General features: G+C 50.2%; 1 protein-coding gene across 1 annotated transcript in view; it reads left to right on the top strand.

The window, feature by feature from the left end:
* NECAB2 (N-terminal EF-hand calcium binding protein 2) overlaps nt 1-17,316 on the top strand; it is a 29,324-nt gene extending 12,008 nt beyond the window's left edge. Inside the window, exons 6-13 of the mRNA XM_031457988.2 lie at nt 7,149-7,285; nt 9,416-9,534; nt 9,737-9,816; nt 12,285-12,338; nt 12,858-12,970; nt 15,481-15,558; nt 16,085-16,176; nt 16,812-17,316. Coding sequence (XP_031313848.2) covers nt 7,149-7,285; nt 9,416-9,534; nt 9,737-9,816; nt 12,285-12,338; nt 12,858-12,970; nt 15,481-15,558; nt 16,085-16,176; nt 16,812-16,840 — 702 coding nt within the window. The 3' untranslated portion in view covers nt 16,841-17,316. The remainder of the gene's footprint in view (nt 1-7,148; nt 7,286-9,415; nt 9,535-9,736; nt 9,817-12,284; nt 12,339-12,857; nt 12,971-15,480; nt 15,559-16,084; nt 16,177-16,811) is intronic.
* Nucleotides 17,317-22,991: the final 5,675 nt, after the last annotated feature.

The raw sequence follows: 22,991 nt of genomic DNA, 5'->3' as shown, positions 1-22,991 counted from the left end.
TGAATATTTTCTGTGTGTGAATCAGCTTCTCTAACTTAGAATCATTTTTCTGTTCAAAAATAGAAAGAATGAATCCATTAACTTGGGTTGAGGTACTAAATAGGGGAGGGGGTTATTTTAACAGTGATTTTAAGATCAGTCCTCATTTTAGTTCTTTACTTTTTGGTGTCCATTTTGGTATATTTTTAAATAAGACTGCCATGGATGTGTTCAGTTTTATGATCCATTATGCATAGTATGTTCTTATTTTTAAGAAAAAAAACTAAAATACTGTGTGAAACAAAACAGACACCTAATGCAAATTAAGTTCAATAAAATGTCTGCTGTTAGAGCTCAGGTGTTGGTTTAATTTTTATCCTTTTTTGCTACATTTAAAAACCTTATATTTGACAGAGTTTTGCCTGTTTTAATTAGTTGTTTCTAGTAACCAACCCCTGATACATTTATTTACATTTCCCTTATATTGTATGTTTTTATAGTTTTTATCATTATTATTTCCTACCTCTATTTCCTTGGGTTTATTGTTCCTGCTGTACTTTTTCATATGTGAAATGAAATGCTTAAATTTGGGGGAGTAATTAAGGTTGAACGTTTAGAAATACACCTTTAAATGGTACTTTCACTGCAGCAATTGACTTTAATACATAGTATTTCTTCTCTCAGTAGTCTCTAATAGTTTTTTAATGTCCTCACTCATTTCTCATTTCATAGTATTAGGATAAAAGCAAGTAGTTGATAGTAATTTTTAATGTGTTGAGATTTCTTCACTACATATTACGTTATTTATCTTGATCATTATCCTATGGATACTTGAGAAGATGTAGCTTGTACTCTGTGAACGAAAAATATTGCAAACCATATTAGTAAACAGTGAGTGCTGAAGCCATTAAGTCATCAGTGGCTGCTACATGCCCCCCCCCCCCAGTGAAGATAAGCCTGCAACCCGGCCTCTGCTCACAATGGTGCACCCTGAGGGGACTCAGAATAAGAAAGTATGGGATACTGGCCCTAGATAGCTAGGTGCTTGTCAAAGGAATGAATTCAATGAGCCCAGCTGTTTGCTCCCTCCCATACATAGAAAAGCACTAAATTCTTTAACTTGAGATGCCTGGTTTTCTTCAATTAACAAGTAATCTTTTAATGTTCCAACTACCTGGTCTTTGTTGTAAAACTCCTATATATCCTGGCTCCACCCCTACCTCTTCGGAGCAGTCCCTCAGAGCCATCTGAGAGGCTGTCATCCCCCGCTCGAAGGGGTTCAAGTCCTCAGAAATGTCCACCAAATAAAACATAACTCTCAACTTTTACGTTGTGCATTTATTTCAGTTGACAACTTTGAGAATATAAAATCTTTAAATAGCTCTCCTTTCTTTGTTATGAAGTAGATGCTGTTAAAAGACAACTCTGTAAAAAGATACAGTAGAGTCTCTTGTACAAATATAAGAGGTACACATCAAAGATTTTTTTTAACTCATTAATTTGAGAACCAGTAAGGTGTTAACACAGGCTCAAAGGAAAATTCAAAGAACATATCCCATGTATAGGCAACCCGGAGTTCGGAAACAAATCTGTGAATAAATGCAGAATTGGTCACTATCCACAGGGCAACAAGCAGTTGCATTCTACCAGACAAAATTCATATGCATTTCTGTGGATGAGAACTATTTGCTTTATTGTCATCTTTTTATATGTTAGAGTTTTAGAAGTAACTATAAAAGAAGGAAAGACCTAGATAAGCCAAGAGTGTACTACACAAGAAACCCAGTGGTCTCTTTTTTGCCCATTTTAAAGACTTTCAGACTATCCTGACAATGCCATTTACAGCAGATACTTAGCCTAATTTATCTGTCCTGTGGGACAGTGGTGAGCTAATTTTTCACACTAAATTATATTTTGTCACTTAATTATATTTCTGATGTTTTCATGTCTGTATATTTAGCCATGTTTGATGCATGTAGACCTTGTTATGTTTTTATTATGTAAATGGTACATACTTTGTTGCAAAATTTAGAAAGAGTATAAAGATTTTTAAATCACTGCTTTTTCCCCGTCCCTAACCACTGTTACCATTTTAGTTTATTACCTTTGAGCCTTTTTTTCTCTGTGTATGTAGTATACTTAATATCATTCTGTACACGAAAGTTCTCTGCTTTTTTTCGCCTAACATTTTAGCAAGTACTTTTCGCAGGTTATTAAAGCTGTTTAAAAGCATCAATTTAAATATTTCAATTTACATACTTTTCTCAGTTGTTGGGGATGTTAGATTATTTCCAGGTTGTTGCTATTATCAATAACACTGTAACCTTGGGACATGAATTATCTGTCCACATTTTGCAGTACTTCTTAAGAATAGATGATCAGAAGTGGAGGATTACTGGGTCAGAGAATATGAGCAGTATACGGCTCTCGACATAAAGCAGAATTGCTTTATAAATTGGTTGTACCCATCTAATCCTCCCAGAGCCATATTTAGAGCAATATCCTCTCACGTTGCACAAAGATTTAATAATGTCGTGTCCTTGTGATGCATGATGCCTTTTGTCATTTATTCTTACCCTTTTCATCTTATGTAATCCTTTCCTATTTAAATTTTACTTTGATGGTGATATTGCAACTTGTCCCAGTCATTTGATCAAATTTGGTAGCAGAATCTCTGCACAGGCTTTCCTTTGGCAGATCCTTCCGTGCTGCTTGGCTTTCCTTGTGCCTCCAGGTGGACCTCATTTCATCAAACTTGGGACTGTGCCTTTACACGGGGCAGTTGAGGTGGCTTTTCTTAATTGTTCTGATCTAGCTGGTCTGGCTGCTGTCGTAATCTTACGTGCTTCCCATTTTTTAATGTTCCTTTCTCTTTTTTACCGTTCGTTCATCTGCTTTGTTTAACATTGATTATGATTTCAGAGGTAAACATTGTGGTTTTCATTTCACTAGTGACTTCTAAAACATACATCGTTAAAACTCTTAATCCCATTTTTATACCTAGCTAATAAAAAACACATTCTGTTCCCTTTTGTGAAATTAGAAGAATTTTTGAGATGATTGACTATTTTCCATATTTGGACACTCCTTACTGACTGAACCACTAATAGTTACACTTTAATCATGTTAATGTTTTTATTTCCCAACCTCTAGAACCTTAATTTTTTTTGTATGTGTTTTATACTGTATTCATGTTTACAGTTGCCTTCATTTATGACATATGCTGCTGGTTTTCCATTTACAATAGTAAATAAGGTTTGATTTTTGTTTTTTTCTTTAAAAAAATTCTTCTTATTATTAAAGTACGGTCAGTTACAATGTGTCAATTTCGGTGTACAGCACAAAGTCCCAGTTGCATATACATACATATGTTCATTTTCATATTCTTTTTTCATTAAAGGTTATTATAAGATACTGAACATAGTTCCCTGTGCTATATAGCAGAAACTTTCATTTAATCTATTCTTTTGTAGTTTTATATATATATAATATATGTGTATATATATGTATATATACATATATTTTATTGAAGTATACTCAGTGTACAATGTTGTGTCAATTTCTGGTGTGCAGCACAATGCTTCAGTCATATAGGAACATACATATATTTGTTTTCATATTCTTTTTAAGTATAAGCTTACAAGGTTTAAGCTTATAAAGTTAATCAGGTCCCATTTGTTTCTTTGTGCTTATATAACTATTGCTTGGGTAGTTTGCCCTAGGAGAACATTGCTGAGATTTATGTCAGATAATGTTTTGCCTGTGTTTCCTTCTAAGAGGTTTATAGTTGTCTTATGTTTAAGTCTCTAAGCCATTTTGGGTTTATTTTTGTGTATGGTGTGAGGGAATATTCCCTTTTTTTAAAATATATTTTTATTGAAGGATAGTCAGTTTACAATGTTGTGTCAATTTCTGGTGTGCAGCAGAATGCTTCAGTCATACAGGAACATACATATGTTCATTTTCATATTCTTTTTAAGCATAAGTTACTACAAGATATTGAGTATAGTTCCCTGTGCTATACAGTATAAACTGGTTGTTTATCTGTTTTATATATAGTAGTTAGTATCTGCAAATCTCTAACTCCCAATTTATCCCTTCCCACCCTCTTCCCTCCTGGTAACCATAAATTTGTTTTCTATGTCTGTGAGTCTATTTCCGTTTTGTAAGTAAGTTTGTTTGTTTTTCGATTCCACATATAAGAGATATCGTATGGTATTTTTCTTTCTCTTTCTGGCTTGCTTCACTTAGAATGACAATCTCCAGGTCCATCCATATTGCTGCAAATGGCATTATTTGATCATTTCTTATGGTATATATCACAATTTCTTTATCCAGTCATCTTTCAGTGGACATTTAGGTTGCTTCCATGTGCTGGCTATTGTAAGTAGTGGTGCTGTGAACATTGGGGTGAATGTATCTTTTCGCATTAGAGTTCCCTCTGGATATATGCCCAGGAGAGGGATTGCTGGATCATACGGTGAGTCTATTCTTAGTCTTTTGGGGAATCTCCATACTGTTTTCCATAATGACTGTACCAAACTACATTCCCACCAGCAGTGTAGGAGGGTTCCCTTTTCTCCACACCCTCTCCAGCATGTGTCGTTTGTGGACTTTTGAGTGATGGTCATTCTGACTGTAGAACCTTAATTTTAACTTGGGTGATCACCATGCTTTTTCTCACAACCTCTCTATGTAAAACTTTTCTTTCTCACATTCAACCCTAGAAGATTTGGGAGGAATTCCTAGGTATTCTTTGCCAGACAAGTGCTCATGTGGTAAACGTCCAGAGGTTTCTAGGTTTCAGAAGATCTCCCTGTCATCCTGCGTATGAGTCACTTGTCCCCATAATGCAAAATTCCTGGATCTGATCCTTTCCCTCTGGAATCTCTGGAGCTGGCTCCTCGACTGAGGCATCGATGGTGGTGGAGGACAAAAGAGTAAAAACTGCCTTTTTAACTTGTCTGTTTTTTTTTTTTTTTTAATTCAGCTAACCAGTCACACTTATCTGGGTGTTTTCTTTTCTTTTTCTTTTTTTATTGAGGTATAGTCAGTTATCTGGGTGTTTTTAACACACTTACTGCAGCTTATTTTTCTGCTTAATGGCTTTTAGTAGCCTTTCTCTTTCTGTTCAGATCTTTTACTGGCTTATGTCTCCTTCTTTTTTGGCCATTTGTTTGTCCAGAGCCCCCTGACCACTGGAATGTGTGTGAATTGAGCTGTCTGCTAGGAAGGGTAATTGATCATCGCAGTGCAGTGGGCCACCAGAAACTGGCATGCGCTCTGCCGGGGCCTGCGTCCAGCACGCTGGCCTGGTGGTTGGCACAGGGTGTCCACCTCCACCCCTCCCATCCTGCAGTGCCCTCCTCTTGGCCTCTCTCCCCTCTCACCCTTGCTCCCCTGCTCCCAACCCCTACCTCCATTTTTTGGTCTGTCTCTACTGTGGTTCCCTTGTGCAATTAGTGCTAATTAATTCCCAGTCAGAGTGATGGATGGTTTAATTTTCTTTCTTGGAGAGCCCTGTGTTCCCTTGCCTTGCCACAGACTGGGCAGAATTCCAAGGTGCCGAGCAGGTGGCTCAGATGGGTGGGGTCTTGGCAGAGGAGGCGGGGAGAGCAGCACAGGGTTGGAGGGGCTGGCTCCCAGGACAGGGTCCTTTGATCCTTGTCATCCTGGAGTGACCCGGCTGAGCCAGAGCCTTCTCTCTTCCACCGTAAAGTTTTCTGAAGCCAAAAGAAACCCTGCTGGATCCAGAAACCTTGAGAAATATCTCTGCTGCAGACTGTTGACCAAAGGGGAAATTGTCCCACCCCACAGAGCAAAATTTGTGGAATACCCTGTTCATATCCCGCAGAGTTCTTCTTCATGTGGCCTCTAAGCCTCCCGCTCTTTCCCCCAAGACTCCCCTCTCATTCCCTCCCTCTGGGGACTGAGTCTCAGGCACTTTTTTGGGGAGACAGTTTAATCTCCGGCTGCTTTGGGTTCACTTCTGTCGTTTTTCGGCATAGCAGCTTGTAGGCCTGGGGCCCAAAGAATTCACTATGTTTTTAAAGGCAAACTTTTATTATTCATCTAAGGGGGTATATGGAACATTTAGGGGATACAGGATTCTCTTAAGAGAGATGGGGTATTGCCCAGCCTGGAGTGCAGTGGCTGTTCACAGGCACCATCCCACTGCTGATCAGCATGAGTTTTGACCTGCTGTTTCTGACCTGGGCTGATTCACCCCTCCTTAGGCAACCTGGTGGTCCCCTGCTCCTGGGAGGTCACCAAGTTGATGCCGAAGTTAGTATGGGCACACGATAGGCATAGTGTACTCCAGCCCAGCACCCCTAGGTTCAAGTGATCCTCCCGCCTCAGCCTCCCAAGTAGCTGGGACTATAGGTATGTGACCCCACGCCCGTCCCAAAAAGGAGGAAGGCAGGAGAAGAAGTTGTGAATTCTTCTTCCCTACTACTTTATCCCTGTCCGCAACATCAGCAACATACCCACCAGTCACCGTCATCACCCCCACCACCATCTTCATCTCCATCTCCAGTATCATCATCATCATCACCATCATCTCTGTCATCACCATGTCATTACCTTCATCACCATCCTCATTATCACCATCAGCACCACCACTGTCTTCACCATCATCATCATATCATCACCACCATTACCACCACCACCATCGTCATCACTGTCATAATCATCACCATCATTATCACTGCCACCACTACCTTTACCATCTTCACCACCGTCATAATCATCACCATCATCATCATCTATCACCACTGTATCATTGCCATCATCACCACCACCACCATCTTCACCATCATCTTTATCACAGTGGCTACAGTACGTGGAGTATTTGCTCTGTGACAGGCGCAGCACTGAGTATTTTATATACATTTTGTCATTCAGTCCTCACTACAACCTTGTAAGCTAGATGCTCCAATGATTCTTGTGCTCCTAGAGGTCACAGAACTAGTATGTGGTGAAGCCAGGGCTCACACCTTGGGGTCTGAGTCCATAGACCCTGCCTTCATGCAGGAGCCGGGGGTCCCCCGTCCCCCTGCAAAGCAGAGACACCAACCCCAGGTGTCCCCCCTGCTCTGTACCAGATCCCCACCCTTGACCCCTCCCCAACCTCTTTCCCCTCTGCTCCGCTTCTTTTCCCTCCCCAGGTGTATGAAGGCGGGAGCAATGTGGACCAGTTTGTGACACGCTTCCTCTTGAAGGAGACGGCCAGTCAGATCCAGGCACTGCTGAGCTCGGTGGAGAGCGCCGTGGAGGCCATCGAGGAGCAGACCAGCCAGATCCGGTGCGTCCATGCAATCTTGCTGGTCACTTGGGCCATGCACACCTTGGGGTGATGTGTGTGCTCTTGGAAGCTGGGCAACCTTGGGGAAGCTGCTGCCCCTCTCTGTGCCTCCACTTCCCCAGCTGCTAAATGGGGACGATTATATGCCTGCCTCCTCACATTGTTATGACTAGTTCTTAGACTCTCATCAGTTTTGCCAACTCCCCAACCCCAATTTTGCTCACATTATTGTTTACCTAAAACTCATTTGCAGGTCCTTGAAGCCATGGAAAAGCCCCGGGGTCCCCCCTCTTGGGTGGGGACACTGTTGATGCAGGGAGTCTGGGCTCCGGAGACAGACTGTGGGGACCACCAGCCCTCACATTTGCTTTCCTAAGTTGAGACCAACCCTCTTGTGCCTGTTCTTCCCAGCACAGCTGATTGCCCAGAGCGAAGGGGAAATAAGGAAATGGAAATAGACAGGAGCCAGAGCCCGGTGTCTGAGCCCTGACTTTCTGCCAGCCTTGGGTTTCCCGGGCAGAGCCCTGGCCAGGCAGGATGCTGGTTGCCTGGGGTAGGCGTTTGTGTATGTGCTTTTTGATCGGTGCAGGGCTGGTCCCACACAGACACAATTGCCAAGGCTGCTCTATGATGCTGTTCCCAAAATGCATTTGCTCTGAACACGTGCAGCCCAGTCACCTGGGAAATACACAATGCAGATTCCTGGTTGCCGGCCATGCCCGCTGGATCTGGGCCCCTGGGAGCTGAGCCCAGGACTCTGCATCTGCAATCAGTCTTGTGATTCTGAGGGTCCCTGAGGTTAACAGCCACAGCTCTGGAAGCTGTCGCTTAGATATTCTTCATTTTTTGGTCACTCTCTTGATTAAAAACTTGACATTTCTATCCTGCTGCAGAGCAGATAGGACTGGTACCCGATTTCCATGGCTGATTTCCTGCACTTTGCCAATTCTGTCCTGTGTCAGCGGTTACCCCTGCCCGCCCCCTCTTTGGGACCTTACTTTGGGACATGGGTGGCAGGGGTGGGGGCACATCTAGACAGGGAGATGCATCTGCTTCCTGTGCACTCCCACGTCCAACCGCCCAAACCTCACCTCTCCCAGCTCCCTCCTGCAGTCCCCTGGCATCGTGTTTCCCAGCCCTGGGGATGGCGTGATCCAGGCTGGAGTCACTGGTTCAGACCCTACTGCCCTTGGGGAACTCCCGCTGCCCTAAATAACAGTCTGAAGGCCACATTTAATTTGCTGCTGGTTTGATGAGCCACCAGGATTGACATGTCAGAGACCCTGCCATCCTTTCTCCTCCCACGGGGGCCTGCTGCACAGGGAGCGGCTGCTGGGCTTGCTGGTTCCCAGGAGAGGACTCCCAGAACACAGCAAGGCAGCACTTCCCAAGGCAGAGAGGGGCTGGGACCACTGTGCCCGCGGGAGTGTGATGTGGATACATGTGTCTGTGTGTATGTGGATGTCTGGTGTATTTTCCAGCATTTTTGCACGTAGGGGTTCAGGCATTCACCAAGCATTGCTGAGTCCCTAGTGTGTGCCAGGCACAGTGTCTGATGGGCTGTGTGTGTGTCTCAGGACATGGGGGGCTGTGCACATCAGTGTAGGGGGCGGGCCGTGCAGGGGCAGGAGATGTGGCCAGGCTGAGTTCAGGATCATGGGTGTCTCTGTCCTGTTAGATGCTCGCTCTCCATTGTGTCTTAGAGCTTCCTTTTTTGGAGAGGGGGCTTGTCTGACTGCTGCAAACCCAGCCCCGTCCCACCCCCTAGAGCAGCGGAACACTGAATCAGCTCCTGGGGAGGCAGGCCAGGTAGGGGAGGGGCTGCTATGAGCCACAGGGAGCTTGGGGGCCTGGAACTGAACCTCCCGGGAGCAGGGTCTGGGCTCCTAGAATGGGTATGAGTTCTGATCCCGACCATGTCCCGCTAGCAGCGTGGCCTCAGCCTCTGGGCCCTGCATCCTCCTCTGTGGACCAAGTACATGATGTCTGCTTCACAGGGATGGGGCTCCGCAGAGTGAGTTCTGTGCACGGTTCAGCCCATTGCCGGTGCTTGATTGTTGTCTAAGCTGCTGCAGCGGCCAGAGCCTCACGGCCTCCCTCATAGTATGTGTTTCCCTACTCTCCCTGCAGACACAACCACAGCAAACCCAGCCACAGCATGGTGGAGACCTGGTCTGGGAGCCCCACAGCCCCCTATGCCCCCAACCACAAGTTCATGGCTGCAGAGCAAGGGAAGAGCTTTCCACCTGGTGAGAGAGCATGATGGCCCAGGGTGTGGGGCACTGGCTGGGGGTCCTGGAAGGAATTCTCAGAGTGGTCCAGGTGGGGCCTGGGACTCCCACAGGATCTAGGACTGGGGGCAGGGCTTACCCTGGGGAGAGGGGCGGGGTGCTGGCCCTCCTGCTCAGGCCTGGCCCTGCCCCCATCAGCAGCTCTGTCTCTCTCACCCAGCCTCCTCAGACCCCAAGGAGGAGGGCCTGGAGGCCCAGGTCAGCCGACTGGCAGAGCTGATAGGACGGCTGGAGAACAAGGTGAGTGCTGAGCCCCCATCTCCATCCCTCTATCTGCCCCCCACCCTCCCAGCTCCCAGGGACAGAAATTGGAGAGCCTGGGAAGGGACATCCCCCAGGTGGAGCATGGACTCAAGGCAGACCCTGGGAACATGTCCGAGGTACAGACCCAAGGAGAGGAGCCTAGGGGAGTAAGTCAGCAGGGTCACAGGCACCAAGGGGACAGCGCTCCAAGGAGGCTTGAAGGTGGGGTGGTCTGGGCAGGCAGCAGCATGGTGGGGGGTGAGGGCTGGTGACGTCCCAGGAGAAGTTAGAAGGACTGGCAGCGTGAAGTCTTTTAAACACAGTGTGGCGTGTCCACGAGTGATAGGAAGTGGGACAGCTTTTGCAGAATCATGTTTTCAGAGAACATTTCTGGACTCAGAGAATGGCTGTGTGTTTCTCAGGGCTTCCAGAACCATGTACTGTAGGCTGGGGGTTGAAACCCAGGCCTTCATCCTCGCACAGATCAAGCCTAGAAATCTGAAATCAGGATGCTGGACGGCTGGTTTCTTCTGAGGACTCTTTTGTTGGCATGTAGATGGCTGTCTTCTCCTTGTCTGTGTCCTGATCTCTTCTTACAAGTACCCCAGTCATATTGGGTTAGGGCCCAGTCATGTGACTTTATTCTAAATTAATCACCTCTTCAAAGGTCCTATTTCCAAATGTAGTCATATTTTGAGGTACTGGGGCTTCAACGTATGAATTTTGGGGGAATGCAATTGAGGCCATAATAATATTTTTTGGAAGAAAGGAAACAGTTTCACTTAAGGTTTACCAGTGACAGAGTGACAGTGTTTGAATCCTGGCTGTACCACTTCACAGCTGTGTGACCTTGGGCCAGTGACTCACCCTCTCTGTACCTCAGAGTCCTCTAACCATAGAGAAAATAATCAGAATGGTACCTCTCACAGGGTTGTTGTGAGGATTGAATAACATAATGTCTTAATGGCTTAGCACAAAGCCTGCTGCATAGTTAGCACTTAATATTAGCAATGTTGTTTAGCCATTATTATTAGACATTCTGATACCAAAACCTATACACATGCCCACACCATACCCATATACCTCCATACACCAAGATAACAGGTATCTCCGGGCTGTAGGCTTGCAGTGGTAATTTTACATTTCTCCTACTTTTCTGAATTTTATACCTTTTGCAAAAGTGCAAAAGAACATGCTTTGATGGGTTTGTGAGTTAGTTCTGAGGAATTCGTGAGGGCAGCGGGCGGGGTCCCCAGGAGAAGGCTGGGGCCGAGACTTGGGAGTCCAGAGGGAGGAGGCCGTGATCCCACCTGCAGGGCTGAGGCCGAGATGGGATCGCTCTCCCTACCCCCCCTCCAACCCCGACGTTAAAGCCAGCTGCTGGGTAGGAGCAGTGGGAAAGGCTAGGCGGGGGACCCTGAGACCCGGTTGTCATAACAACTCTGCGGGCGCCCCCAGAGGGAGGCTCTTTGAAGCTTATTTTTAGTGCCCCAGTCGCCTTAACAACCGTCTGGTTGGAAACCGAGGAGCACCTGGGCGTCCTGGAGGCGGGGCGGGGCCCTCCTCGCCGCCTCTGATTGGCCCGGGCTGAGAGCAGGACCCAATCCGAGGCTGACTCTGGTCCCCGCCCTGACGGACCAACCTGAGTGCTCCTGGCTCGTCTGGGCCTGGGAGGAGCGCTGGGACAGCGAGGCAGGGAGAGGGGGGTGTATAGGTAGGTGCCACCATGCCTGCTCCACCCTTCCCTCATCTTTAGCTCATCCTCACCCTCTTTCGGCCCTGCTGGCTGGGAGAAACCTAGGGAACCAGTTGCAGCCCGTGTTCTCCAGGAGCCCACCTATATGGTGGTAAAAGGATGGAAACAAATTTGCCTTGGCAGGACCACCTCAGCCACCTACAAAGCGCATTCACACTGTGTCCCCGATAAGTCAGTACCCTCTTCAGGACCGACTGTGGAATTTACCCGGCCCAGTGCAGAAACGATCAGGCCAGGCCCATTGTTCAAACATTAAGAATTAAGATGGGTCCTGCACGTCTGCCACTCTTGTTTTCCTTAACACCAGCTGACTGCCTCACACATGTGCTTGTGTAGAGAAGAAAGACACGGGTGTGTGATTTCACCAGGGACAATACTGTCCTGCTTGGCGTCTATGGCTCCAGTGCCCCTAGACGCCACGGCCGGAAGAGATCTGTGTCCCTCCCTCTGGTTGGCCTTCCAGCCTGGCTACCCAGGTTCCCTATGAGCCAGCCCTGTGCCTGGATGGTGGGCTGAGCCCTGCCCAGGGAGGCCTGGCCCCTGGGAGCTCCCACCAGCCAGGGACTCTGGAGTCCCTGGAACCTTGGAGGGGAGGGGCTGGAGCTCTTTGTTGGCCCTGGGAGATCCTGTGTCATTGTGGTGATCCTGGAAGCCTCCGTTGCAGAGGTGGCCTCTGTCTCCATCATCTCTTCATGCTTTGTTGTTGCAGACACTTTGGTTTGACCTTCAGCAGCATCTCTCTGATGAAGAAGGCATCAACATGGTGAGGCCCCCCTCCCCTGTGGCCCCATCCCTGCCTGAGCAGGGACTCAGAATGCAGGTGGCTTGATGTCCCTGCTCCCTCCTACCCTGCCACCTCCACAAGGGGAGATGCAGCCCCTGCACTTGGCCACCCTCCCCTCCCAGGAGTGTTTGTAGCTCAGTTTGGCCAGGAGCAAAGCTATCAGCAGGACAGTGACAGAAACAGTCCTGCTGGTCACTCATTTTATTGTGTCTCGGATCTGATGCCTTGCAGGCAGCTCTGTCTTTCCAAAGCCCTTTGTCTGTTTTTTAGCATTTGGCTTCATAAGTTTAGTCCATTTTTAGCCAATTTTCACATGTAAAAATGCAAGCGTGTGTCTGTGTATGGTGGGCGTCGGGGGGTTGGTTTTATCTTGACCAGATTGTCCTGTCCTGGGGAGACTGAGTCCCAGGCTGTGCCCTTGGGGCTGGGTGGCATCCTGGGGCAGAAGGCTGGCAGGGAGTCTGAAGACAACAGCTCACCCACCCTGTGACATCACAGCATCTGCAGCTGGTCCGCCAGGAGATGGCCGTGTGCCCTGAGCACCTGGGCGAGTTCCTGGGCTCTCTGCGACAGTACTTGCGGCGCACCGCCGGAGCCAGGAACTGCTTTCAGTGAGTGAGCCAAGGGGCGGGCCGGTGGCACGGAGCTCTGCTTGGGGGAGGAGGGACAGGGCAGGACCAGCCTCATCCCTGAAAATAAGTCAGACCTCAGGGAAGCATGTAGCAGGGCGATTCCAAGATTGGGTTCCAGTCCTAGCTTGGGCTTCCCCTTGCTGTGCAAATGTGGCCCATGATGTCATCTCCCTGACTTCAGCTTACTCATCTGCAAAGTGGGACTGCTGATCAGACCCGCTGCCTGTGGTACTCAGAGGTGTCAGTGGAATGACTGCTGTGGTGGGTGTAGGCCAGTGCCTGACTATAGTCAGCGTCCCCCAGTTCTAGTCCACGGTGTCTGCCCTCCTGGGGCCTCACCCTCTGGTCCCTGCTCCCAAGGCCTGCACTGCTCTGTGGCTTCTGAGCCCTCACCCTTGCTGGAGGTGGTCCCTGAGGGCTGTTGGCACCAGCCACCAGACCCTCTCCCTTCCTGTCCCTGGCCCCTCTGTCCAGGCCCAGTGAGCAGCAGCACTAGGCTCTGTCCCTGGTCCCTGCCTGGACTCCTTTCGTCTCCAGTTTGCTTTTTCCTACCTCGGGAGCACGTGGGCGAGGCCCTGGGGGTACAGTGTCAGTCAGGTGGCTGCTCTTGTGGAACATTTATCCTGGGTGGTGGGAGAGGGGAGGGAAATGAAAGATGATTCCCATTGGCAATGGGTGCTTTGGAAGCCAGGGGACAGGGTCCTAGGGGCGAGGGGGCTGTGCGGAGGGGCTGCATGTGCACTGAGCAGCCCCACCTGCAGAATCTGAGGCAGGGGCCTGGCTGGAGGCGAGACTGGAGTGGCAGCAGGGGTGGCAGCAAGGGTGCCGTGTTTGAAAAAATAATCAGCAGCTGGGCAGGCAGGCCCAGTCACGTCCGCTCCGCCAGCCCTGCCCATTCCAGGTACCAGGGACCAGGTGGGAGATGCTTCAGCAGGAGGGAGACTCGGTCCTGTCTCCCTTGTGTGAAGAAGGGCTGGGGACTAGAGTGCAGCCAGGCAGCAGGGGAACGTCACCTGGGGAGGGTACTCGGCCTTGGCACAGCATGGCAGAGCTGGGATCGATTCTGCAATAGAGCTGAGCGGACTTCAATGGCTGGGGTGAGGGGGCTGCAGAAAAGAGGTGACGAGGCAGAATCTGAGATTCTTGGCTTCAGAAACTTGATAGAGGAGAGGGCTGCGTGCACAGCTGGAGACGTCCAGGAAGGTCAGGTAGGTGGAGGAGTCGCATTACATTCCAGGTGCCAGTCGAGATGCCACATACAAGTGGGGAGATCCTGGGAGTGGTGGCCATGCAGGTCACCTAAAACCACGGGAGCTACACGCTTACTGTGGGAGAAAAATGCAGGAAGAGGGGGGCTGGGGGAGAGGGGAGGGAGCGGCACGCAGTTGGGTTTTCACCGGAGCATTGAAGAACCGTGTGTCCTCTGAACCCCAAGCCTGCCTGCCTGCACCCCCTACCCAGCCCGAGGCCTTTCCCTCCCCCCACGAAAAACCAATCAGTGCGTCAGCCAAACAGTCACCATAATTGCTGTCACTGTGCTGCCGCCACAACACTTAGGTGAACCAAATTGCTTGATGACCTTTGTGAACAAGGGACAGGCCCATAGGCAGTGGGTCCGCCTCTGGGAAGGGCCGCGGCTCCTCCAATGACTGGGTATCACGCAGCCCTGTTCCCTGTCTGCGGGTAATTTTAGGCTGGAACCTAATGAACTGATGATACCATTTGTGGCCTTGGCTCCCTGCTTCTATCCTGTGCGGCAAAACCCGGAATTGCCCATAATTATACAGCAGACGCCGCCTCTGACAGATTCTCCTCTTGGAGGGCTGCCTGGGGTTGTGTTCCACGGGGCGTGTGAGGAAGAGGAGGAAGCGCCGGCCAGGTCGGCTGTTAGAGATGTCACCTGGGAAGCCGGCCCTCCCGCTCCCCATGGCGACCACCTTCTCAGAGGCGCCCCCTGCCCTCGTCCCCAGCCCCAGTCTAGGGGTCCTGTTTAAAATGAGGGAGTGGCCTGCCCCTCACCCAGGTAAGGCAGCAGTGACCCAGGGCTCCTGCTTTCGAGGATTAAAAGAGACCATGATTATGCAGGAGAATGTGGCAGGTGGGAGAAGCTTTGACTTTTAAAGTTAGGTTTTTTCAGGTTTTAGTGAAGAGAAGCCTTTTAAAAAATGAGATTTTATTACAGTTCATTCAACAAACAGGTACTGGCCACTCGGCAGGGCCTTCCTTGCTCCAGGTGGTAGAGAGATACTTAAACGGTGACACTGGACAGCTGGTCGTGGAGGCTTCAGGTTGTTCTGATCAGAAAGGCCCTGCGTTACCGAGAGCAGCCTCGGGCTGCCTGTCCTGGCCGCCGCAGCTCCTGCCAGCCTCACTTATCCAGGGCCTGCAGGTGTCCCATAGCCTGGCTCTGGGGTGCTCTGTGTGCGCTCCAGGGAGGAGCAGGTGGGGGCGCCCAGTCTGTCCGCTGACTCCGGCCTCTCTCTCTGCAGCATTGCAGCCGTGAGGCTGGCGGACGGCTTCACCTTCGTGGTGTATGAGTTCTGGGAGACAGAGGAGGAGTGGAAGAGGTAGGCGTGGGCCGGCCGCAGCAGGGGGCTCGGTGGGGGGATGTGTGGAGGGGGACTACCCCGCCCCCTTTTTCAGGCCTTTTCCTTGTCGGGGAGGGTCACAGAGTCCAGGTTCCAGCAGCTTCCACCACCCAGGATGCTGGCCTCTGTCAGCCCCATGTGCCCTCGGTCCAGCTGGAGGCAGCATTTCTCAGTGACTCCCTCTTCACACTCAGCTGGGCTCTGAATCCAGGTTTCTGACCAGCCCTGGGAGCTGAAGCCAAGGTTGTTCCTGTTTGTCGCCCGAGGATAAAAATCCAGATTGTTCTCTCATTGAAGGGTTGCTCACTGGGAGGCCAGAAACAGGCTGTTCTCCCCCATGGCCCCAGCAGTCACCCCGGGCCTTCTTGTCTTCCCACGAGGGCTCTGAGCCCTGGGCTTGGCTGACGAGGGTATCAGCCCCCAGCCCAGGCTGAGTCAGGGTGAGAATCGGACCTGGAGCCGGACCCCCGGGCCTAGAGTTCCCTGGCATCCCCCTGGGTTGCAGGCACCTGCAGAGCCCTGAGTGCAAGGCGTTCCGGCACGTCAAAGTGGACACACTGAGCCAGCCCGAGGCCCTCACCCGGATCTCAGTGCCAGGTAGGTGGGGAGGAGGGCTGGGAACAGGGAGGCCATGGACTCAGGAGAAGTGGTTGAGCTGAGGTCCAAACCTTCCAGACTTCATTCTCTTGCCTTTGCTGCCAGGAATTATAAAGTCCACAAGTGAGGTCTCACTGCCGAGGCCAGGCGTGCAGGGAGTGTCCCAGATGCAGGGAGACCACAGGCCTCAGACAAGGCTGGGGCCCTGGGGAGGTGGGCCCCGAGCCCAGCAGGTACTGGGCCTGTGCCAGAGGCCCAGAAATTCCCCCTAAATTCCCCCTAGTCCAGGGAAGTCCCCACCATGGGACCACCCCCTGCCCCATTCATAGCCAGACTGAGGTTACCTCCAGGTAACCTGTGACTCACTGCCAGGGTGACCAGCAGGTGCCTTTGCACCTGTTGAGGGGCCCAGTGCCTTGCTTTGTGCACTGAGCTCCCCCCAGCACCCCTTTCCTTCTTGCAGGCCACCCTGGCACAGAGTTGGGCCCCAATGAATGAGGGATGGGCTTGCAGGAGTCGCTCTCCTGTCCTGAGCAGATGGGGGAGCGGTGTCCCCAGGGTGCAGGGCAGGGGAGGGGCTGCTGTTCCCCACGGCCTTTTCCCCCTGACAAGTCTCTCTCCAACCCTTTCACTAGCTGCTTGGTGCACCCTGGGCCGCGACTGACCACCTCCCTGAGGCCCCGCAGGTGAGCCTGCCGCCGCCTTCCCTCTTCTGAAGGACGTCCACTCTTTTCTAGAAACTTGTATACGAGCTGTCTTTTCCACATACTTCCAAATGAGAATGTCTTTTCCCGCTGTCTGAAGCAAAGGAGAAGCCCTGCCCCTGTGGGCAGAGTGGCCTCGGAGCTGCTGGGGCCCTGCTGAAACCAAAGGGCGGTGGTGACAGCGACCGGAGGCTTCCTGGAGGCAGCCCCTGCCCCTCCCCCCTCAAATGGCCACGCATGCTTGGCCCCCCACACCCAACCCTGGCCTCAGCAGGACTCACCCTTCTCTCTCCCCTCCTGGTTGCCGTTCCTCTGCCTGTAGGAGCCGAGACCCCGTAGTGAACCTGGGCCTGGGCCGCGCCCGCAGGTGGCAGTAGACCCCCGTAGCCTGTGCCCTGCCCGGCAAAGAGCCACCTGGGCAGGAACCAATAAAATCCCGCTGGGAATGGCTGCGTGTTGGTCTCCTATTTCCTAGTTGATGACAGCTGGCACAGTGAAGCTCAGGATGCTTGGGGCTCCATATTATCCAGGAAATCTGAACCAAGTTATCCCAGGCTACGAGGTATGTATTTCAACAAATGCAAAGGTCGGGGGTCCCCAAAACCCCCGCCTCAGTTCTGTAAGTCACTAGAAGGACTCAGAGCTCAGCAAAGCCATGATACTCATGGTTACAGATCGTGGAGCAAAAGGCTAGATTGAAATCAGCAAAGGGAAAGAGGCATGGTGGGGAGGGTCCGAGAGAGACCAGGCACAGAGCTTACAGTTGTCCCCTCCCAGTGATGTATCCAGACAGCACCTGCTTCTCCCAGCACTGATGCCTGATGTCACGCATTGGTTTGGTAACTGCCAACCAGAGAAGCCCCACCAGAGCCTTGGTGATAAAAGTTTCTGTTAGGGGCGGGGCCTGTAGACAAGGTTGACCTTAGCCTCCAGCCCCTCTGGGAGTCAAACTGATACCTTGTGACCTCAGGTAAACAAAGACCCTCACATCAGGCAGGCTGTTCCAAGGTCCTAGAGGTCATCTCCTAGGAGCCTAGGGCAAAGGCCAGACCTCTCTGGACACAGTTCACCCTTCACTGCATACTTGTAAAGCTGCTAGTCCAACAAGACAGGAGATCAAGACCCTAGAAAGATAGTTTCAAATCTGACTCTGGAATCTCTGTAACAAACATCCTCTCTCTTTCTCTGTCCGGGGCAGCATACACAGAAGTCTGGAGGGACCTGGAAGGAGAGAGCTATGTGTCCCTTTACTAAGGCAAGATGGAGGGGAGGGAGGGGGCTGAGAAAGGAGGCAGCGCCCTCGCAGGGGCAGGACCTAGGCTGGTCTCTCTATCTGCTGCTTTGAGTTGGGAGCTGCCAGCTGTGAACTGTGGTGGTCATTAAAGCTGTCACACTTAGGCAAGGCTCTGCCCCCGCTGTCCGGCCTCCTGCTGTCTGGAGCCCCTGCTCCCCATGGCAGGTCCCACCTCCTTGCAGGGTTTGATGCCGGCTGCTCACCCAAAACCAGGGGGTTTACTGGAAGAGGCAAAAGAAAGGGACTTTTTTAAACCAACCTTTCTTCCACCTCTGATCATTGTGATTAAGCAAAAGGATGAATGTGTTGCAACCCCATTTTTTTTTTCATTTTTCAGTTTTTAGGTTGAATTGTTGTTACAATTTGCACAGCCACCAATATGTTGCATGCAAATGCATATACACAATACACTGCACATATTTTTAAAATTACATATATGTACTAGTCATTGTTTCTAAGAACATTGACCTTTAGCTTTTTAAACTTACTTACACAGTTACCAATGGACTAAAGCTAACCACAAAATAAGCATTAATTCAAAGAGATACATACACCCTGCTATTAACAGCAACATTATTTATCATTGCCAGGATACGGAAGCATCCTAAGTGCACATCAATAGATAACTGGATAAAGACGATGCAGCATATATACGTAATGGAATACAACTCACTCATAAGAAAGAAGGCTATTTTGCTGTTTGCAGCCCTTCATTCCCCCTACCTTTTTTTCCACTTCAAAACCCAGAACTTTATAATTGGCATAAACATTTCCATTGCATCAGCAACAAAATACCTAAATATAAACTTAACTGAGGAGGTTACCTATATTCCAAAACTGAAATGACACAAAGAAATAGAAAGATTTCTTGTGCTCTTGGATTGGAAGAATTAACACTATCAAAATGGCCACACTACCCAAAGCAATCCACAGATCCAAAGCAACCCCCATCAAAATACTCGTGACACTCCTCACAGAACTAGAACAAGCAATTCCAAAATTTATAAGGAACCACAAAAGACCCTACATAGCCAAAGCAATCTTTTTTAGGTCTTTTTCCCCCTTTCTTTTTGTTCTCTTTTTGCATTTATCTAAAAATTAATTTTTTTTGAGGAACCTGGAACCCAGCATACTCCTTGAGTTGGGGAGAGAAAGCTGAGGTTGGGGATAAACCAAGTAGCTAGAGGGTATAGCTCAGGAGTAGAGTGCAGGGCTAGCATGCAGGAGGCCCTGGGTTTGATCCCAGACCCAGGAGGCAAGGGACTTCTCACTTATTCCTTCTTTCTATTTAATACATACTTTGTTTACTTACGTCTACTAGTCTCATTTGGAGGTACTGGGGATTGAACCCAGGACCTTGTAAATGCTAAGCATCCCCTCCACCACTTGAGCTATACCCTCCCTTCAGCTGTTTTAAGAATATTCTCAGGGGGCGGAGGCTCAGGTGCACTGGAGGAGCCCCGTTATACGGGCAGGGTGCACTTGGGCCACTCATCACGCCTGCCTGCCCGAGCTCTCCCTGTGTGGGTGGATCTTTGCTGACTGCAGCCCACAAGTCTCGGAGCCCCAGAGCCGCCTCAGAGCCGCCTCAGCGTCTGAGTGGGAGGAAGAGGCTCGGAAGAGAACAAGTTTCATCCATAAAAAGTATGAGAGCTTCCACTTAATTTACACTTTAGTGCCAAGCATGGCTTCAGGCACTTGGCAGGCACCATCTCCCTGGATGTTTCCTGTCATCTGCAAGATGGGGAGACGGAGACACAGAAAGGGCACGCAACTCAGCAGAGGTCACGCAGCAAGCAAGTGGCACTGCTTGTATCTAAAACCAGAGCAGCTGTCTGCCCCCAGTCCTGTGCTCCAACCACCTCAGCATACAGCACAGACGGGGGAAGAACTGCTCTGGGTTAAAGCACAAAGACCCCAGTCACGTTCCTCCAACAGTGAAAGAATTACCATGTGAGCCAGCAGTTCCACTCCTGGGTATGGACTCTGCCCCCAAAGAACTGATGGATTTAAGCAAACACTCATGCACAAATGCTCACAGCAGCTTATTCACAATAGCTAGAAGGTAGAAACACCACAAATGCCCCAAAACAGATGAACAGATGAACAAAACGTGGCTGATCCATGAGCGGAGTATGATGCAGACGTAAAAAGGAAAGAAGTAATGAACTACACCACACCCTGCTTATTGAAAGCCGCCAGCCACAGGGCCACGTGGGTATGATTCCCTTCAGATGAAATGTCTAGAAGAGTTAGGTCTACAGGAATAGAAAGCAGATTCATGGTTGCCTGGGCTGGGGGGAGGAAGAGGAGGGAGTGACTGCTCATGGAGAGGTTTTGGGACTAGACAGAGGTGGCAGTTACATGACATTGTGAAGGTACTACATGCCACTGTGCTCTACACTTCAAAGTAGTTACTTTTAGGTTACATGAGTCATGGCAATTTTTAAAAAATCACAAGCAACTCACCTGCCCAAACAGAGGTTCACCACTAGTATTCCTTGCCCTGTCCTGTTCAAAACCCACCCCTTCTGTGGCCACCATCCTGTGGGGGACGTGGGCAGCTCCTTACGTGCTTGGGGCTGGCAGCTCCCTGGGCTGCTCTCCCTGCACCATCACTTGGGCTGACCTAGGTCCGAGGAGAGACACTGAGGCTAAGAACAGTGCTCACAGAGGTCTTCCTGTGTTAGCAACCTTAAGACAGGGCTGGCCGAGGTCACAACTGGTAAGTGGCAGCCAGAGTCAGCTCAGATGGTCCAGATCCAGAGCCTACGCTCAAGGCCTTACGACACTACCTGGATCTCGAGGACACCACTTCAAGCCTGCCTTTGTCCGGGTGCTGTCTAAAACCACAGGGACAGGGAGGCACTCAGTGCCGGAGCAGGACAGTCCTGGAGACGGCTCATACCTGCCTTCCTGAGGCCATCAGAGGGCGGCATCCCAGCCTGCAATCCTTTGATTGCATGATGTCCTTGTGGTATGATGGTGGATTGGAGGCTCAGTCCTAGGGGAACCACATCTGTACCTGTCACGGGAGACGAAAACGATTGTCCCTAGGGGTGATATCTGTCACTCCTCAGAGAGCCCCACCTTCATCTATTCTCAGCATTTAGTGCCAGGCCACCACCTCCCTGATCTGCTTTCCTGCTTTGGGGTGAGACCCAGCATCCTCCTATTTCCCTTGAGTGCCAGGAAGCTCAGTGTTCACCTACTAATCTCAACCTTGGTTTTCTGGAAATAAAACTACTCAGAGTCTGGGTCCCCTACCAGCTGCTGCAGATACATTATCAGTTTTAATTCTCACACAGGAAGCCCAGATCATGTCATCCACAATAAATCTGCTCTATTTTCTGGTGGGGAAATTGATTCTTAGAAGAGGTTCATCAACTTCCTAAATCTTGAGAAAGGAAATACCAGAGAGCATTCAAAACCAACAGTCTGACTCCAGAGCCACTTCATACACTGTCTCCTTTTATGGTGTAACCCTCACGTGCCATACTTTGGTCCTACCTAGGACCCTGCCTCAAGGGTCCTGTCACAGCCCCAGCCTTCCTGGCCAGTGGCATGGTGCCAAGCATGCCAGGTATAAATAATAAGTGATCATCCAAACTCGCTGCCAGCTCACAGATGATCAACACTCCTTTAACGCAAATCTCCTGGCACACATGCTGGTTCTAAGCATCCAGGATGATGCTGCGGCCACTGCAGGGGGGGTAAGGCTGGTCCAAGAGCCCTTGGAGAAGCGTCCCATGTCCTCCTCACTGGGTCAGAGCTTCCTCCAACCCAGTTAGGGTAAAGGGGGACACAGATTCTGTCCCTGTCCTCGGAGTTGATGAGTTCCAACCCCACTGGCTCCTTGGAGCAGAGTGGGAAGAAAATGGACAATGGTAAACTCACAGTCAGTCCCGACCCCAACTCTGCATCTCACAGGACAAGCAGCCTTGACTTTTCCAAGCCTCAGTGGCCTCACCTGTAAAACGGGCGAGTTTGACAATATGATGCTAAGTCAAAGGAACCAGACACCAAAGGCCACGTGTGGTATGAGTCTGGTCATACAGAACATCCAGAACAGGCCAATTCCTGGAGACGGAAGCAAGTTCGTGGTTATTGGGAACTGCAGAGAGGGATGGGGAGCGATGGCTAACAGGTCCTGGTAGTTCTTTTGGGAGGGGGGGTGTAATAAAAATACACAGGAATTAGATACTGGTGATAGCCGCACCACTCTGCACATCCACTGACACCCACCGAGTTGTACATTTTAAAAGGGTGGATTTTGTGATATGTGAATTACAACTCAAAAAAACTTTAATATAGGTGGACAGGCTAGAGAAAAACAAACCACAAAACAGTTGTAATACCACCAACCTCACAGTCACACACACGTGACACAGCATAACAAGTAGAGCCCAGCCGCTTCCCACCTCGAGGGAGGTGTTCTCAGACATCGGTCCCTCCTGGCTCTGACATCCGCAGGCTTCTAGCAGATGTCCCAGGGCAGAGGAGAAGCGGCCTGAATCCAGCAACATCCATGCAGAGGGTCCCGGGTCCTGGGCGGGGACAGTGCGGGCAAGCAGGGCGACGCGGGAGCTGTGAGCCCCGTCCTCCTGGCCACCCCGCTCATGCAGCCCCTGCACAGCTGCAGGTATGGCTCCTCACCCTGGAACTGCGGTGGGGTTGGGCAGGAACCACCAAGCAAACAGCACCCTTGGCCTCCAGGCTCTTTAGGTCCAGCCCATGGAAGGGGAGGGAATTGGCTCTGGAGTCCCCTGTATTGGAGCCGGGACCGAAGACAGGTTGTGTGGACAGCTCTTGGCAGA

Source organism: Camelus dromedarius, chromosome 9, assembly GCF_036321535.1.
Source record: "Camelus dromedarius isolate mCamDro1 chromosome 9, mCamDro1.pat, whole genome shotgun sequence".
NCBI lineage: Eukaryota > Metazoa > Chordata > Mammalia > Artiodactyla > Camelidae > Camelus > Camelus dromedarius.
Note: the sequence above shows the minus strand (reverse complement) of the source record. Positions and strands in the feature narration are given on the sequence as shown.